Below are 18,011 nucleotides of genomic sequence, written 5' to 3'. Positions count from 1 at the left end.
TGCACCAGACAGAGCAGATAAGTCAGCGCTGTGCCTGGAACACAGTTGGCCCTCAGTCAGCATCAACATTGGCTGGGGTTGTTCTCATTGTTGGCCAAGGCACTGGGTCTCTTTACCATAAAGCAGTAAATGATGCCAGCTTTAAGAGGTGATCATAAAAGTGATTGGAATGCAGTGTGGATCATTCTGAAGTGATATCAAAATAAAAATCTCCAAGATATGTTGTTAACTTAAAAAATCAGGTGTAGAATGGCATATCTATGACATGCTACCATTGCTACCATTTATTTAGATGCTAAAACACACATAAAATACCTGTGGAAGGATTTTAAAGTGGAAAGTGGGATTGAGTGTTGGGGCCAGAGGGAGACGCTATACTCAGTTTCTTCAGTATTTTACCCATGTGTCTGTATGACCTTAAAACAATGTAAAACACAAAAACCCCAAACCAACCAAAATCTCAAACAAAATTCTCTTACCTGCTTGATTTTCACAGACATTTGCATATATTCCAGCTTCCATGGGTGTATTTCCGTAGACTCTGGGTGCACTATCTTTCATAGCTTTTCCTACATAAATTGGTGCAAAATCATTAAAATAAACCAATTCAGCCTCATCTTTCTTTTCCTGCTCCTCCACGGAGCAGAATTCCCCAAAGTTCTGGAAGAATGACCTTCTCGGATGGCCTAAAATGTTGTCTATTAAAGGGAAATCGTGGGCTCAGCTAGGAGACCATAGCATCTGCTGCTTCAAGCCAGGAGTCCTTCTGATTTATTTTCTTAGATCTGCAAATAACACCCTTTGCCTATCAGATTGTGCTTGAGATGGCCAGAGATATCTTTTCTTTCCTTCATTGAAAAGAATAGCCTGTAAAAAGCTTCTTAATATCTGCAAGAGATACTAAATTACCCAACTGAGTTCCATTTAACCCTGGCGAGTACTCAAGAATATTAATTCTACTTTTGTAGGATCCTTGGATTTTTAAAAATGCATGAGATGCAATAAATTTAAGAGGATTGAAGTCGTATCAGCCAAATTTTCTGACCACAACATATGAGACTAGAAATCAACTACAAGAAAAAAAACTCCAAAAAAACCCCACAAAAACCCCACAAACACATGGAGGATACACAATATACTACTAAACAAACAATGAGTCACTGAAGAAATTAAAGAGGAAATAAAAAAACATACCCAAAGATGAATGAAAATGGAAGCACAACCATCCAAAATCTAAGGGACCAAGCAAAAGCAGCTCTAAGAGGGAAGTTTATTGCAATACAAGTCTATCTCAGGAAACAGGAAAAATCATAAACAACCCAACTTTCCACCCAAAGGAAAGAAGGAAAGTTAGAAGGAAAGAAATAATAAAGATTAGAGAAGAGAAATAACAACTACAAGAAAACAGTAGAAAAGATTGATGAAGAGCTGGTTCTATGAAAAGCCAAACAAAATTGATAAACCTTTAGCTAGACTCATCAAGAAAAGAGAGGGCTCAAATAAATGAACAATGAAAGAGGTGGGGGATGGGCGGGAGGCTCCAGAAGGAGGGATATACATATAGTTACGACTGATTTGCCTTGGTGTATGACAGAAACCAACACAACATTGTAGAGCAATTATCCTTCAGTTAAAAAAAAAGAATGCTTTTATAGGACTTCACTGAGAATTCTCCATGGAAGTAAATTCCATATTATATTGTCCAAGAAATTTAAAAAAAAAATGAAAGAAGTTACAGCTGATAACCATAGAAATACAAAGAGTCGTAAGAGATTAAGATAAACAGTTGTACATCAACAAAACACCAATAAAACAGGATAGTATATTCAAAAGCAGAGACATTACTTTGCCGACTAAGGTCCGTCTAGTCAAGGCTATGGTTTTTCCAGTGGTCATGTATGGATGTGAGAGTTGGACTGTGAAGAAGGCAGAGCACCGAAGAATTGATGCTTTTGAACTGTGGTGTTGGAGAAGACTCTTGAGAGTCCCTTGGACTGCAAGGAGATCCAACCAGTCCATCCTAAAGGAGATCAGTCCTGGGTGTTCTTTGGAAGGACTGATGCAAAAGCTGAAACTGCAATAGTTTGGCCACCTCATGCGAAGAGTTGATTCACTGGAAAAGACTCTGATGCTAGGAGGGATTGGGGGCAGGAGGAGAAGGGGGCGACAGGGGATGAAATGTCTGGATGGCATCACCGACTTGATGGACATGAGTCTGAGTGAACTCCGGAAGTTGGTGATGGACAGGGAGGCCTGACGTGCTGCGATTCATGGGGTCGCAAAGAGTCGGACACGACTGAGCGACTGAACTGAACTGAACTGAAAGTCACAGTATATGGAATTATTAATAATATACAGAGATCAGTTGCATTTCTATACACCAACAATTTCTCTGAAAGAGAAATTAAGAAAACAATCCTATCTGAATCAAAAAGAATAAAATGTCTAGGAATAATATAACCGAGAAAGTAAAAGATCTGTGCTTGGGAAACCATAGACACCAATGAAGGAAACTGAAGTCAGCACAAACGGAAAGATATACCATTCTTATGGATTGGAAGAATTAATATTGCAGATGGCTGTACTCCCCAAGGCAATCTACAGGCTTAATGAAATCCCTGTCAAATTAACAATGGGATTTTTCACAGACTTAGGCAAATAATTCTAAAATTTGTTTGGAAACACAAAACAACCTATCCTGAGAAAAAAACAAAGCTGGGGGTATCATATTCTCTAATTTCAAACTGTACTATGAAGGTACAGTAATTAAAACAGTATGGGACTGGCACAGAAACAGACACAAAGATCGATGAAGCAGACTAGAGGACCCAGAAATGAACCCCTACGTATATGGTCAATTAATTTACAGGGGAGGTAAGAATATACAGTCAGGAAAAGATAGTCTTTTCAGTAGATAAGGTAAGGTAAGGTAAAGTCGCTCAGTCGTGTCTGACTCTTTGCCACCCCATGGGCTGTAGCCTACCATGCTCCTCTGTCCATGGAATTTTCCAGACAATAGTACTGGAGTGGATTGCCATTTCCTTCTCCAGGGGATCTTCCCGACCCAGGGATCGAACCCGGGTCTCCCACATTGTAGACAGACGCTTAACCGTCTGAGCCACCAGGGAAGTCCTTTTCAATAAATGGTATGGGGAAAACTGGACAGCTCTATGTGAAAGAATCAAACTGGACTACTTTCTCACACCATCTACAAAAATAAAGTGGATGAAGAACCTAAATGTGAGATCAGAAACCTTAGAGCACATAAAAGGAAACACAGGTAGTATGCTCTTTGACACTGGTCTTAGCAATATTTTTTTGGCTCTGTCACCGCAGGCAAGAGAAGTAAAAGCAAAAATAAACGAATGGGACTACATTAAGCTTGCACAGTGAAGGAAATTATCAACAAAGCGAAAAGGCAGCCTACTGAATGAAAGAAGATACTGCAAACGATATGTCTGATAAGGAGTTAATATCCAAAACGTACAAAGCACTCATACAGCTCAACATCAAAAAACCAAACAACCCAATTTAAAAACAGGCAGAGGAACTGTATAGACATTTTCCAAAGAGGACATACAGATCTCCAGCAGGCACATGGAAAGATGCTCAAAATCACTCATCATCAGGGAAATGCAAACTGAAACTACAAAGAGATACCACCTCACACATCTCAGAATAGCCGCCATCAAAAAGGTAACAAGTAACAAGTGTTGACAAGGATGCAGCTTAAAGGAAACCGTCATGCACTGTTGGTGGGAATGTAAATTGACGCAGCCACTATGGAAAACTGTATGCAGCAGTCTCAAAAAAAAAAAAAGATCCAGCAATTCCACTTCTTGGAATTTTTTCTGAAGAAAGAGTTCATTGATGGATGAATAATGGATAAACAAAGTATGTGTTATGTATGTATACATGCGTGTGTATAATGTATACATACACATATATAACTGATTATTCAGCTTTTGAAATGAAGGGGAAAAAAAAATCTTTTGCACCGCAGGCTTGTGGGATCTTAGTTCCCCAACCGCAGATTGAAGCCGTGTCCCCTGCAGTGGATGGAAGTGCAGAGTCCTAACCATTGGACCACTAGGGAAGTCCCCCCAAAATGAAGGAAATTCTGACAGGTATACAACGTGGATGAACCTTGAGGACAGTGTGCTAAATGAAAGAAGCCACCTACAAAAGGACAAATACGGTGTGATTCCATTTACATGAGATTTCTAAAATAGTCAGATTAGACTATTAGTCAGAATAGACAGGAATCGGAATGGTGTTTGCCAGGGGCTGGGAGGAGAGAGAAGTTAATAGGGACGTACACTGTTTGACAGGTACAGAGCGTCATATTTGCAAAGTGAAAAAGTGGATGGCTGGTGATGGTAGCCCAGAAATGTGGATGTTCTTAATGCCACCAAACTGTATACTTAACAATGGCCAAAATGGTAAATTCTATTGTTATGCATATTTTACCACAATTTTGAAAAAGAATTTTAAAAAAATTTTTAAAAAGGTAAAAAGGTATTACAAATTTTAAGACAATGACAGCAAAGCATTAAAATGTCTTCTTAGCATGGGGCCCCATGTGACTGCACAGGTAACATGCCCACAAGCAATCTCAATAGGGAAGGCTTCACCAGAGAAAAGAGAACTGTGCTAAATGTGAACAGTTCAGGAAGTCCTGCATTATCTTCTCGTTTTGCGCTTTTTCCTTCTATTTTCATTTTCTTTGCTCAGTCGTGTCCGACTCTTTGCAACCCCAAGGACTATAGCCTGCCAGGCTCCTCTGTCCATGGATTCTCCAGGCTAGCATACTGGAGTGAGTAGCCATTCCCCTCTTCAGGGGATCTTCCCCACCCAGGGATTGAACCCAGGTGTCCTGCATTGCAGGCAGATTCTTAACTGTCTGAGCCACCAGGGAAAACAATGGCAAAGCTCCTAAGGAACTTACTTGCTTTGTACTTGGGTAGCATCCAAAATGCCAGAATTAGGATGATGACTATTAGCACCAGTAATAACCCCGGAAGCAGGAGCTGCAGGCAGAATGGACCGCAGTCTCCTCCTGGAAGAAGAAGAAGACAGCATTCACTGGTCACTGCACAACCTGCTTTTCCAATGATACTGAATTGTGGAATGTTCTGGAAAGGTCGATCATGACTGTCTCCCAAGTTAGGTAAGATACCATGAAACCTGGGCCCCTGCCCTGTGTGGACACCTGCAGCACCGTTCTAAAAGTCATACCAAGTCCATCTTCCACCAAGGGTTATTTACAAAGAAAAAAGCAGCACAGCATTTAACAAACAGATTGTTATCTACGTCATTAGGGTCATAAATCTGAGAACAGCCTGGCCATTTGTCAGGCAACGTCTTTAGTCAGGCTGGCATGATCTATGTTACCCAACAGCTGTCACTTATTATTGACTATACGCAGACATTGTGTTAAGCACTTTACGTGCATTGCCTTAGGTATCTCATTGGCATTATTCCCATTTTACAATTAAGTAGAATAAGACTCAATTAAGTATAGTTCCCATTTTACAATTAAATAAGAGTATGTGACTTTTCTAAGGTCACACAGCTAGTGAATGGAAGGTGATGATTTGTAGGCAAAAGGCTGACTCTGGGGCCTGACTCCAACAGGCTGCCTGACTTGTTAGAACTTACTGAACACCCAGATGTGGGCTCTGATCTTCTGAGGATGAGGTGTCTAACGCCCTTGTATGCCTATTAGCTTTGCTAACCTAATTTTTTTTCTCCTCCCGCCTTGACCAGTGTCCCTTCATCAGGCCAAGTTTTTGTTTTTTAAATTTTGTGGCTGTGCACCATGAGGGGTCCCAGCTCCCTGACCAGGGATCAAACCCTCTCTGCCTGCATTGGAAATGCGGTCTTAACCACTAGATGGCCAGGGAAGTCCCTAAGAGCAGCTTTAAATCTGGAATTCTCAGACTCGGAGTTCTGCGCTGGAACATGACAGTGTAGAGAGAGCTGGCTCTAGCTCCGGCCTGGCCCCTTCCCATCCAGGCTCTGATCTGCGCCCTAAGGAACCTGACAGACACATAGACAGCCCCTGCCTGTGCGGCCCAATGTCGTCCCTCAGCCCCCACAAACAGCTCCCTTGTCTTGAGTCCAGGAGTGCTCACATCCTCACGGTGGTCTATCCTTGGGAGGACGAGCTGAGAAAGAGACTTGCGCTGGCCCTGGGAGGTGGGTTCTGATCTGATGGGGCAGGGAATTCAGGTCTAGGAACCTAGAGTGAGGTATAGAAAAGTAGAGATACAAGGTCCAGGCAGGCATCCCTATGGCTTATGGGAAGCTTATTGGAAAGTGTGTGGCTGAGAAGAATCCAGGTAGCGCCTTCCGAAACACAAGCCTGGGACAGGAGCCGCTCTTGCCCCCAGTAGAGAAATCTAGATTCACCAAGCATTAGCAGTAGGGCATTCAACAGCCAAGCAGGAAGCTACCGGTGTTAGAAGTGAGTTTTTATTTAAACGATTTAAAAAAGCACAAGAAAATCAAGAGACCCCAGCAGCTTCAAGAGATGCAGGACTTCCCTGGTGGTGCAGTGGATAAGAATCCGCCTGCTAATGCATGGAACACACGTTCGATCCCTGGTCCAGGAAGATTGCACATGCCGTGAGGCAACTAAGCTCAGTCACCACAACTATTGAGCCTTTGTGTTGCAGCCACCGAAGCCCGCGTGCACAGAGCCTGTGCTCCACAAACAAGAGAAGCCACTGCAATGAGAAGCTCGTGCAACGAAGAGTAGCCCCCACTTGCTGCACCTAGAAAAAGCCCACGCGCAGCAATGGAGACCCAGCATGGTCAAAATAAATAAATATATAAAAACAGTGCTTAAAAAAAGAAAGTGAAAACAAAGAGAGTTACAAATTCTAATGTGATTGCTTAGAACCCGAGCAGGAAACAGAGTCAGTTCAGGAAGTCTTACTACACGGTCCCTTCCTGCCCCACTCTCTAGGCTTTTCTATGGTTCCTTTATGGCAGAAAGCAGCCCCATCAGAGCATATGGACCCTACAGAAGGAAAAGCACTTAGAAGCAGGTGGGCGAAGTGGGAAATGGTGGGCAGAGGAGAGGCTGCAGTTTCTGGAAGTAAATCTAGACCCTGTTGAACGAGTTCAGGTAGCCCTTACCTGTTGAGGGTATGATGACAGGTTGACTGTATTTCACACGGTCAGGCAATCTGTTTTTAGCTTTACACCTGTACTCTTTCACTTCTGCAGTGTTACTCTCGGTTATGTTAAGTTCAGCAGGCTTCCTTACATCCTTGGAAATAACTGGTGATATGGTGATGTTTTTTTCAAAAAAAATATAATCGATGGGCAGAGAGCCGTTGAATGAGATGCAGCGTAGTGTTATATATCGGTCTGTTTTTGTTTGAATGACACTGATGTTCAGCACTGGTGCAGTCACTGGGTCTAGAAAAATGAAAGTGCGCATTAAATGGCTAAGCAGAATGGGTTCCCTCACTCAGTCCACAAACATGGATGGAAGCCCTACTCTCTTCCTGTCTGTTCACCCAAAGATGAACGACACCCCTCTTGTGAAGCCAAGCTGCTCCCAAGAAGCTCCATGGGGAAAAATCAACAGCTATGGGGTTAACCCCATGTATCCTGGCATGAACCAGGCTCTGAGAAAGCCAGAGAGTGGAGTGTCTCTCTGCTTTGAGGAGCTGGAGTGCAAACTTGCCGTTTATCAGAATTCACCATTTGTTTGTGGTTGATGGTATAATTTTGTCAAAGATCCAGCTCCAAGTATGTAGTTGAGAGGTACTTTTAGTCCCAATCCTTGTAAGATAACAGTGTTGTTGTTTTTTAATCAAGAAAGTCTAAAAATATCATCTTTTCTCACAGTACTGTCATTTATAGAATTCAGCTGTACACTTATCTTCCAGTTCCTCCCCGAAACAGGAAGTAACCCTGATAAATAGAGTTAAGGGAAATTCTTGACCAGAAACGAGTGATTCTGGTAAGCTCTGCCAGATCATACCATACTTCATGCGAGAATCCAGCTCTGTAATTTGTTATATAGTTCTTTAAGGAAACAGGATTATAGGGAAAGAAACAGTTGAGTATCCTTCATGTGTTGGGGTCACTACCCATGTTATCTTGGTTCACTTCACAACAGCACACAAGGTGAACAGCATTGTGCCCACTCCACAGAAGAGGCCATTGAAATTCAGAGACCACATACCTAATAAATGGCAGAGCCAGGGCCAGCAGATACTTTTGCTTTTAACAGTAGTGTGCCAATTTAGCAACTGGGTGCAGAAACAAGTCAAAGGAAAGAAACTAACAAATTAGAGTCTTCTTGCTCCATCCCTCCCTCCCCTGAGTAGGAATCCCCCCGTGGCAGCATCCTTGACAGAGCGGTACCCAGGGATGGGAGCCTCAAAGAGCAACTTTGTTTGGGAATAGCATCAATAGACTGTTCTTCCTACGAAAAACTGAAATCTGCTTGCTGCAATTTTTAGGAATTGACTTACTCATGATGAAGTAGACAGCATGGACTTCTCTCTGAGATAAGATGATTCAAACTAGAATAAGGGTTGACGTCTAAATTTAGTGGAAAGATGTAAACTTCCCTTCAGAGAAGGCAATGGCACCCCACTCCAGTACTCTTGCCTGGAAAATCCCATAGGCGGAGGAGCCTGGTAGGCTGCAGTCCATGGGGTCACTAAGAGTTGGATACGACTGAGCGACTTCACTTTGACTTTTCACTTTCATGCATTGGAGAAGGAAATGGCAACCCACTCCAGTGTTCTTGCCTGGAGAATCCCAGGGACAGGGGAGCCTGGTGGGCGGCCGTCTATGGGGTCGCATAGAGTCAGACATGACTGAAGCGACTTAGCAGTAAACTTCCCTCAGAGTTTGTGAAAGGACTGGTAAAGGGCATCACAGCATCACTGTGATCAAGGAAGGGAGTTGTAACTCTTCCATAAATCAGTTGTTTTTTAAATTAAAGGAGTCCTTTAAGGCTCATTCAGATGCCACCTTCCCCATAAAACTTTTCCTAAATCCTCCGGGCGACAGTTCTCCCTCTTCCGTCTTCTCCAGCACTTGATCCCGTCCTCATACTACTTTCTCTGACTCTTATTTCAGGATCCACTTGCATGTCTCCTGGCCACCTCAAACACAACCTTTTGAAACTGAACTCTAGTTAATCTGTTAGTTAATGCATCAATCGGTAGGTAGATAAACATTATTAAGATTATATCCTTTTTAAAAATGCTTTTATGCAGTCAGTCATGCATTTAGTTCTTTTGTGCTAAGAACAGTTAACACGAGATCTACCTTCTTCTTTTTCTTAATTATTTTTTATTGGATTACATTTGATTTACACCGTTGCATTAGTTTCTGCTGTACAGTCAACTGAATCAGTTATACATATACATATATCCACTCTCTCAGTTGCCATATAGGTCTTTACAGAGTATTGAGTAGGGTTCCCTATGCTATACAGTAGATTCTTTTTTTTTTTTTAATTGGAGTATAGTTGCTTTACCACGTGTTATTTTCTGCTGTACAATGAAGTGACTCAGCTATATGTATACATACAGCCCCTCCCTCTTGGACCACCCTTCTAGCACACCCCAATCCCACCCCTTTAGGGTGAGCACTGAGCTGGGCTCCTTGCACTATGAAACAGGTTCCCATTAGCTATCTGTTTCACACGTGGCAGTGCACACACCATCAATCCCAATATCTGACTTCATCCCACCCCTGCCGTACTCACACATCTGCTCCCTGTGTCTCTGTCTCCATTCCTGCCCTGCAAATAGGTTCATTTGTACCATTTTTCTAGATTCCACATATATGCAGTAATACATGATTTTTTTCCCCCTCTTTCTGACTTTATTTTGTATGACAGACTCTAGGTCCATCCATGTCTCACACCGGTCAGAATGGCCATCATCAAAAACTCTACAAACTATAGGGACTTCCCTGCTGATCCAGTGGTTAAGAATCCACCTTGCAATGCAGGGGACGTGGATTCAATCCCTGGTTGAAGAACTAAGATTCTGTGTGCTGCTGCTAAGACGCTTCAGTCGTGTCCGACTCTGTGTGGCCCCATAGACGGCAGCTCACCAGGCTCCCCCGTCCCAGGGATTCTCCAGGCAAGAACACTGGAGTGGGTTGCCATTTCCTTCTCCAATGCATGAAAGTGAAAAGTGAAAGTGAAGTCGCTCAGTCGTGTCTGACTCTTCGCGACCCCATGGACTGCAGCTTACCAGGCTCCTCCGTCCATGGGATTTTCCCAGGCAAGAGTACTGGAGTGGGCTGCCATCACCTTCTCCCAAGAGTCCATGTGCTACCGGGCCACTAAGCCCAGGAGCCCAACTACTGAACCCCAGGGCTCTGGAATCTGTGCGCCACCATGAAGGATCCTGCACGATGTAGCAAGGATCCCATGTGCTGCAACTAAGGCCCGATGCAGCCAAATAAATAAATAAGTTTTTTTTTTTTTAAAGTCTACAAATGATAAATGCTGGAGAGGGTGTGGAGAAAGGGAACCCTCTTGCACTGTTGGTGGGAATGTAAATTAATACAGCCACTATGGAGAACAGTATGGAGTTTGCTCAAAAAACTAGGAATAGAATTACCATATGACCCAGCAATCCCACTGCTGGACATATCTGGAGAAAACCATAATTCAAAAAGACACGTGTACCCCAATGTTCATTGTAGCACTGTTTACAATAGCCAGGACATGGAAGCAACGGATAGGTCTAACAGCAGTTGAATGGATAAAGAAGATGTGGTACCTATACACAATGGGATATTGCCCAGTCATAAAAATGAATGAAACTGGATCGTTTGTAGAGATCTACCTTCTTCATAAATTTTTAAGTGCATAGTACAGCATTGTTAACTGTAACCAAAATGTTATACCCATTGAACAACTTCTATTTTTGCCCCTTTCAGTGACACCACTCTTTGTCCATCAGCTGATCACAGTAGATGCCTGAGAGTCATTCTCGACTCCTTCCTCACCTTTGCTACCTATGATTCCAAACCTAATCACTCAGCAAGTCCTGTTGTTTCTCTCTCCAAAGTCTGTTCTGACCCCGTCCACTCCTCTCCATCTCCCCACTGTTTATCTCCTGGATGACTGCAAAAGTCTCCCAGCCAATCCCCAACCTCTACCCTTGCCCTGCCCCACTCAGGAAGAATTAACTTCAAAGATGATAAATGGGGTCATAGGCCTGACTTTCTCCCCTCCCCTTTCCAGTCTCACCTGAGCTCACCATCCCCTCATCTGACCTCCAGCCATACCAGTGGCATATTACACCCTACCCAACAGCCAAGTTCTTCCTCAAGGTGGAGCCCCCAGCACAGGGTATTGTCCCTTGACTAGAGCCTTCTTTCTCTCACTGTAGCAAATCATTGCTTATCCTTCAGGGACCCCCTGAAATGCCATCCCCTTAGAAAGTCCTTCCATAACTATCTTATCTGGGCTTCCCAGGTGGCGCTAGGGGTAAAGAACCCATCTGCCGGGACTTCCCTAGTGGTCCAGTGGCTAAGACTCTACGGGTCCAATCCCTGGTCAGGGAACTAGAGCTCCACATGCCACAACTAAGACTCCTGGACAGCCAAAAAATAGAACCCGTCTGCCAATGAAGGAGATGTTAAGAGATGTAGGTTTGATCTCTGGGTCGGGAAGATTCCCCTGGAGGAGGACATGGCAACCCACTCCAGTATTCTTGCCTGGAGAATCCCCATGGACAGAGGAGCCTTGGAGAGCTACAGCTGATAGTCGAGTTGGACACAGCTGAATGGACTTAGCATGCACGCAACTACCCTGTCTAAGGAAGTCACTCCCCATTCACTGCCCACTCCCCAACTTTTCTCCATCACTGTGCCAGTTTCTTTTTCTTTATAACCGTCAACACAGTTTGTGATTATGAATTTATTTGACTGGGTACTTGGGTTTCATGCCTCTTCAATTAGACTATAAGCTCCACCAAGGCAGGAACTAATGTATATCCAGGGCTTGGCACATTGGGGATATCATTAAATATTCGATGAGTGGATCAAAGAGGAATGAATCTGTGTTCATGGCTCATATCCCTTACTGAGTTGGGAACAAGATCATGATTTAGGTATCATCGAAACTCTGGCAGCATGCAAGACAGTTATTCACATGGGGTAGGCACTCAGTAGATGTTCAGTTCAGTCGCTCAGTCATGTCCAACTCTCTGCAACCCCGTGAATTGCAGCACGCCAGGCCTCCCTGTCCATCACCAACTCCCGAAGTTCACCCAAACTCATGTGCATCGAGTCGGTGATGCCATTCAGCCATCTCATCCTCTGTTGTCCCCTTCTCCTCCTGCCCCCAATCCCTCCCAGCATCAGGGTCTTTTCCAGTGAGTCAACTCTTCACATGAGGTGGCCAAAGTATTACAGTTTCAGCCTCAGCATCAGTCCTTCCAATGAACACCCAGGACTGGTCTCCTTTAGAATGGACTGGTTGGATCTCCTTGCAGTCCAAGGCACTCTCAAGTGTCTTCTCCAACACCACAGTTCAAAAGCATCAACCCTTCGGCGCTCAGCTTTCTTCACAGTCCAACTCTCACATCCATACGTGACCACTGGAAAAACCATAGCCTTGACTAGATGGACCTTTGTTGGTAAAGTAATATCTCTGCTTTTGAATATGCTATCTAGGTTGCTCATAACTTTCCTAGTCTGACCTAAATGAAGATGATACAGGTTTATAATCTATAAAAAAATTCTACCAGGCAGTGTAATTACTGCTGTAAACTAGTGCATTTACTTTGAAGGCAGGATGTGGGAAGACTATACATCTATCTGTGGGACAGATGCTCAGAAAATGAAGACTGGGTTTGTTTGTTTGTTTTTAATCCATTGATTTAAGGCTTCAGCCTTGCACAGGAAGTTAGGGGTATACATGGGTTTCCTGATGGCCCTTGCATTGCTTTTTCTGCAAATCCAGGCTGCCCAGTCCAGTGGGAATCTGACCACCAGAGAATATTACCAGCGAGGGCACTGCCCTCACACTATATGCCACATCCTAGACCTGGTTTACATGGTTGTCTTTTTATGTTTCTTTTACAGTTATGGCTTCAATTGAGTTTGTGTTCAAATCTGTCCTAAGATGGTTGGTTCTTTCTTTTTTTTTTTTTTAATTTAAATAAAAAAATTTTTGGCTGTGCCACACAGCGTGTGGGCTCTTAGTTCCCTGACCAGAGAATGAACCTGTGCCCCCTGCACTGAAGGCCTGTAGTCTTAACTGTCAGGGAAGTCCCTGAGATGGCTCTAATCCAGAGTCCATGGCATCCCTTATAGTCTTATGCAGATGTTTGCGTCGGTAGTCTCATGAAAACATCTCAGGGAAGGTATCCATCACTATCATTACATTGCTAAAATGGTTATACCCTAAAAAGCCAAGAACCATTGCCCTAGAGTAAAGGCATCCAATAGAGCTTTCTGTGATGATGGATATGTTTTGTGTCTGTGTTGTCTAATAGAACAGCCACCCCACACCCATGGCTTCTGGGCACCTGAAGTGTGACTAACGAGATGGAGGAACTGCATTTTTAAAATTTCACCTAATTTTAACTAACTTGAATTGAAACTTAAATAACAACACGTGGCTAGTGGCTACCGTGCTAGAGAGCACAGACCCAGAGAATCACCCAAATACTCGATCAGTAAGTCGGGGGTCCTCTGTTTGGAAGACTCCAGGTACACATATTACCTGGAAACCCTCTCTCCCTCTCCCAACAGTCCAATATCAAGGTCACCGTCATGGATGAGGCCATTAATGCTAGGCTGTGAGAGGCTTGGGGTGGGAAGATGGGAGAGAAAAATGTAAAAGTGATAAAATGTGGTTGGGGAGTTCCCTGGGGGCCTAACAGTTAGGATCCTGGGCTTTTACTGCTGTGGCCTGGGTTCAAGCCCTGGTCAGGGAACTGAGATCCCACAAGCTGTGGGTAGTGTAGGGGAAGGGCAGGGAAAGAGGTGGCTGGGCAGGAAGTGTGCTGGCCAATGCCCATCATAAACAGAAGGAGCTGGGGAAAGTCTGGGGCTCTGAAGACCCTTGCCACAGGGTCCAACACTGATTCTACAACTTCTTACTTGAATCTTCAGAGAAAAGGTCTCTTTTTGTGTGTATGCCTATATGACAAGAATCCAGAGTAAAGCATCTAGAAAGGATTTCAACAACTTTCTCAATTGTTGATGTAAGATTTTTTGTCTTAGACCATCAGCATATTATCATCTGAAATGGCTAAACGTCTTTGGGAGAGAAAGTGAAATGGAATTATTAAGAAACAAGTGATCTTGCTTCTTAAACAAGATCTCAGTGACATATATGCTAGGATCTTGAGAGAGTGTTAACCAGCAGAAGAGAGAGTCTACCCTAGAACAGGAAATAATCCCCCCAAACCACAGGGCCCCCGAGTAACAAGCATTTTACTTACCAGCAAATGTGAACTGGAATGGATGACTGTATTTTGAACAGTTGGCAACTTGGACTTTGCATTTGTAGGGACCCAGATCATGGGCTTCTGAGACTGTTAGGTTAATAGTCATGGGTTCACCTTTTCCATCCTGGGTTTGCAGGCATTTCTCACCCCGAAACAAAAAATAGGTGATCTCTAGTGATGTGTTCTGAAGGAAACATGATAAAGATACATTCTGACCCCTCATGACTGTTTCCGTTTGTGAGCGCAAACTTGGAGAAGGGAATTCTGGAAAACAAAATAACACAAAACAAAGTCCTTTTTTACCGTGCAATAATAATAACCCCATGGTTGTCAAGCCAGATTTTGTGGGTCGAGGTGGTGGAGAACCCTCTTTTCCTGGCGAACTTCCCAGAGGTAGGGGGCATTTCTTGCCTGCGCATCCAGGCTGGACAGTGTGTGAGGAAGTCTCGGCACCTCCAGAGGCCTCTCCCAGTGAGAGATGGGTGACCTCAGCAAGCTCTTTTGTTCTGGCTTGGAACTTACTGGTCACTGATACCAGACAAGGCCACCCCATGACCATATTAGATCGAGAGAAAAAGACCAGATGACTCCTGTCTAAATGCAGATGAGGACGTGAACATTGTCCAAAACACAAAAATGGCCAAATATCCCTCTAAACTGGCTAGTGTGGTTGACAGCTGCTTCTTTATCAGTCACGGTTTTTGCCTTGTACTGCTTATCTTTCAGATAAGAATTTTTTGTTTTATTTTAATTAATTAATTAATTTTACTTGGAGGATAATTACAATATTGTTATGGTTTTTGCCATGTATCACCATGAATTGGCCAGAGCTTATACATGTGTCCCCCTATCCTGAACCTCCCCCCCACCACCTCCTTCCCCTCCTTATCCTTCTAGGTTGTCCCAGGGCCCTGGCTTTGGGGGCTCTGCTTCACGCATCAGTCTCACACTGGTCATCAGATAAGAATTACTAAGATGCCCAGCTGTGTTGTTGTTTCCATTTCCTAAAAGAATCCAATTCAGGGACGTCCCCTGGTGGTCCAATGGCTAAGACTCCATGCTCCCAATGCAGGGGGCCTGGGTTTGATACCTGGTCAGGAAACTAGATAAATTTAAAAAAAAAGAGAGAGAGAATCCAATTCAGAGTAAATCCTGCTGCCTCAAATCTTCCTCCAAGTTACCTAACACAAGTCTTACTCTAGGATGCCCTCTTGCTCATTCCCACATTTCCCCTCAGAACCCAACTTTGCTCAACTACCCACGTGTCCCCAGTGATCTTTGGCTGGAGGACATTCATATGAATAGTTTTTATCTCTAAAAAGTAAGGACTCTGGTAAAAATAACAATACCATTATCCCACCTGAAAATTAACAATATTTCAAAAATATTACCAGATGTCTAGTTACTGTTCAAATTCCCCCAACTGTCTGGTTTTTCTTTTAGGACCCATGACGGTCTGTTGTAGTTAGTTGAAATGTTTCTTATGTCTTTTTTCATCGATATATCTTTCTGTCTCTTTTATTCCCCCTGTACTTTTATCTGCTGAAGACAGCAAGTTGCTTGTTCTGGAGTGTTTTCCATGGCCTGGATTTCTTTAATTACGCTCCCATGGTGCTCCTTTATCATGTTCTATCTCCTGTCCAGAGGCTTGATGACATTCAGATTAGCTTTTATTTAGCAAGAATGCAACTTAGGGGGTAGATGTACTTCCATTAGGAGGCACATAATGTCTGATTATCTCTCTTTTTTGTTTGTTAGCAGGCTTTGATGATGGTTACCCAGAAACATTATTTCACTGAGCTTCTTAGGTGGCACAGTGGTAAAGAATCCATCTGGTTAGGCAGGAGATGCAGACTCCATCTCTGGGTGAAGAAGCTGCCCCTAGAGGAGGGTGTGGCAACTGACTCCAGTATTCTTGCCTGGGAAATTCCATGGACAGAGGAGCCTGGCTACAGTCCATGGGGTTGCAAGGAGTCAGACACATGCCTGAGAACACATGTGCACATTGATAATTTCATTAGATGTTGCAAAATGAGGCTACACCAATTCTTTTTCATTTATAACCCATAATTATATGAAGAGAAATACCCTTGTCAACTCTTTGGTTACACTGTGGTTCGGTTTGTCTAGAAAAGGGAGGATAAATACTAGATTCTCTTCTGTTATTGACCAATTTTAAAAAATAATGAGTTGGTTTCCTATTGTAAGAGTGAGATGTTTCTCCTTTATTATCGTTATTTTTGTTTAAGACTCATTGTGAACTCATAGATGTAAACACATTTGATGTGTCTCAACCTATTACACTATTTGCACTTATTTTATTCTTACAGCCTCTCTAAACGGCCTTCTGACTCTTTTTGCCACAATCCTAGTAATCTCTGATAGCTGTGTGTTTGTATTTTACTATTTTAAAATGCCAAGGGAAGAAATAACCCTCATCAGAAAATCTAATGTTAAAATTTAAGATTATAAAAGCATTAAGAGAAATACCCAGAAACGTTTTTATATCATCTGTTGGAAAAGGTCTTCCAAGTAAGAGCCACAAAACAGGAACCATAAAGAAAAGACTGAAAGAAATAACTATTCTAAAACTTTAAACTCCTGCGTGGCAAAATTAAGACAAGTGGAAACCTAGAAGAAAGTACTTAAAACATAAATAAGCATAGGATTCTTTTAATATATGTAAGATAAATGTGTTAGTCGTCAGCCATGTCTGACTCTTTGGGACTCCATGGACTGTAGCCTGCCCAGGCTCCTCTTGTCCATGGGATTCTCCAGGCAAGAATACTGGAGTGGGTTGCCATTTCTTTATCCAGGGGATCTTCCCAACCCAGTGATGGAACCCAGGTCTCCTGCATTGCAGGCAGATTCTTTACCATCTGAGCTACCAGGGAAGCCCTAATATACATAAACCAATAGCAAATTAATAAGGAAAAGACAATCAAAAAATGGTCAAATAATATGAATAGGTAATTCCCAGGAGAAGAAGTAGTGTTTAAAAAAAAAAAAAGAAACAGTGTTCCAGGGATGGCTTGGGTGGAGGAGGGGTTTAGACCCCTCAAAAACGCCAGCAATCTACACTTTGATCTGGACAATTAATATTTTCTCAGTCTTATGTAAGCTCAGATTCAAGATAAGACCTCACCTCTCTTTCCAGCCAGATTGCCATCCCTAAATGTCCTTTATATGGGCATGCTAGGGCTTCCATAGTCAACAAACATGAGAAAGAAGCACAGCTTTATGAGTGATGAGGCAACCGCGGACTCAAACAACATTCAGATATTATTTCTGTACTCATGAGACTGACACAAATTTAAAAAATTGATTGTATCCACTGCCAGAGAGAGGGTGAGAAACTCACACTCAACCCATGTCCGTGATCAGCGTTGGTGAACATGCACCAGTTCAGTGTGTTAGGAGGGCAACTTAGCATCAGCTGTAACAATTCAAACGGACATGGCCTTCGACCCAGCCATTTCACTTCTAGGATTTTATCCTACGTGAACTCTCACACGCTCATGTGTCCACAGAGGATGTTTACGGCAG

At 43.1% G+C, this 18,011-nt stretch overlaps 1 protein-coding gene across 5 annotated transcripts in view; it reads right to left on the bottom strand.

The window, feature by feature from the left end:
• MILR1 (mast cell immunoglobulin like receptor 1) overlaps positions 1–18,011 on the bottom strand; it is a 53,572-nt gene that overhangs the window by 1,255 nt on the left and 34,306 nt on the right. For 4 of the 5 annotated variants that reach the window (XM_060395778.1, XM_060395777.1, XM_060395775.1 and 1 more), the window contains 4 exons: positions 14,460–14,729; positions 7,147–7,431; positions 4,949–5,059; positions 480–569 (listed from right to left, as the gene is read on the bottom strand). In XM_060395778.1, coding sequence (XP_060251761.1) covers positions 480–569; positions 4,949–5,059; positions 7,147–7,431; positions 14,460–14,688 — 715 coding nt within the window. In that variant the 5' untranslated portion in view covers positions 14,689–14,729. The remainder of the gene's footprint in view (positions 1–479; positions 570–4,948; positions 5,060–7,146; positions 7,432–14,459; positions 14,730–18,011) is intronic. The other variant, XM_060395776.1, reaches the window with a different exon arrangement.

Source organism: Ovis aries, chromosome 11 (assembly GCF_016772045.2).
Source record: "Ovis aries strain OAR_USU_Benz2616 breed Rambouillet chromosome 11, ARS-UI_Ramb_v3.0, whole genome shotgun sequence".
In the NCBI taxonomy this organism is placed as follows: domain Eukaryota; kingdom Metazoa; phylum Chordata; class Mammalia; order Artiodactyla; family Bovidae; genus Ovis; species Ovis aries.
This window is presented reverse-complemented; position numbering and strand designations above follow the sequence as displayed.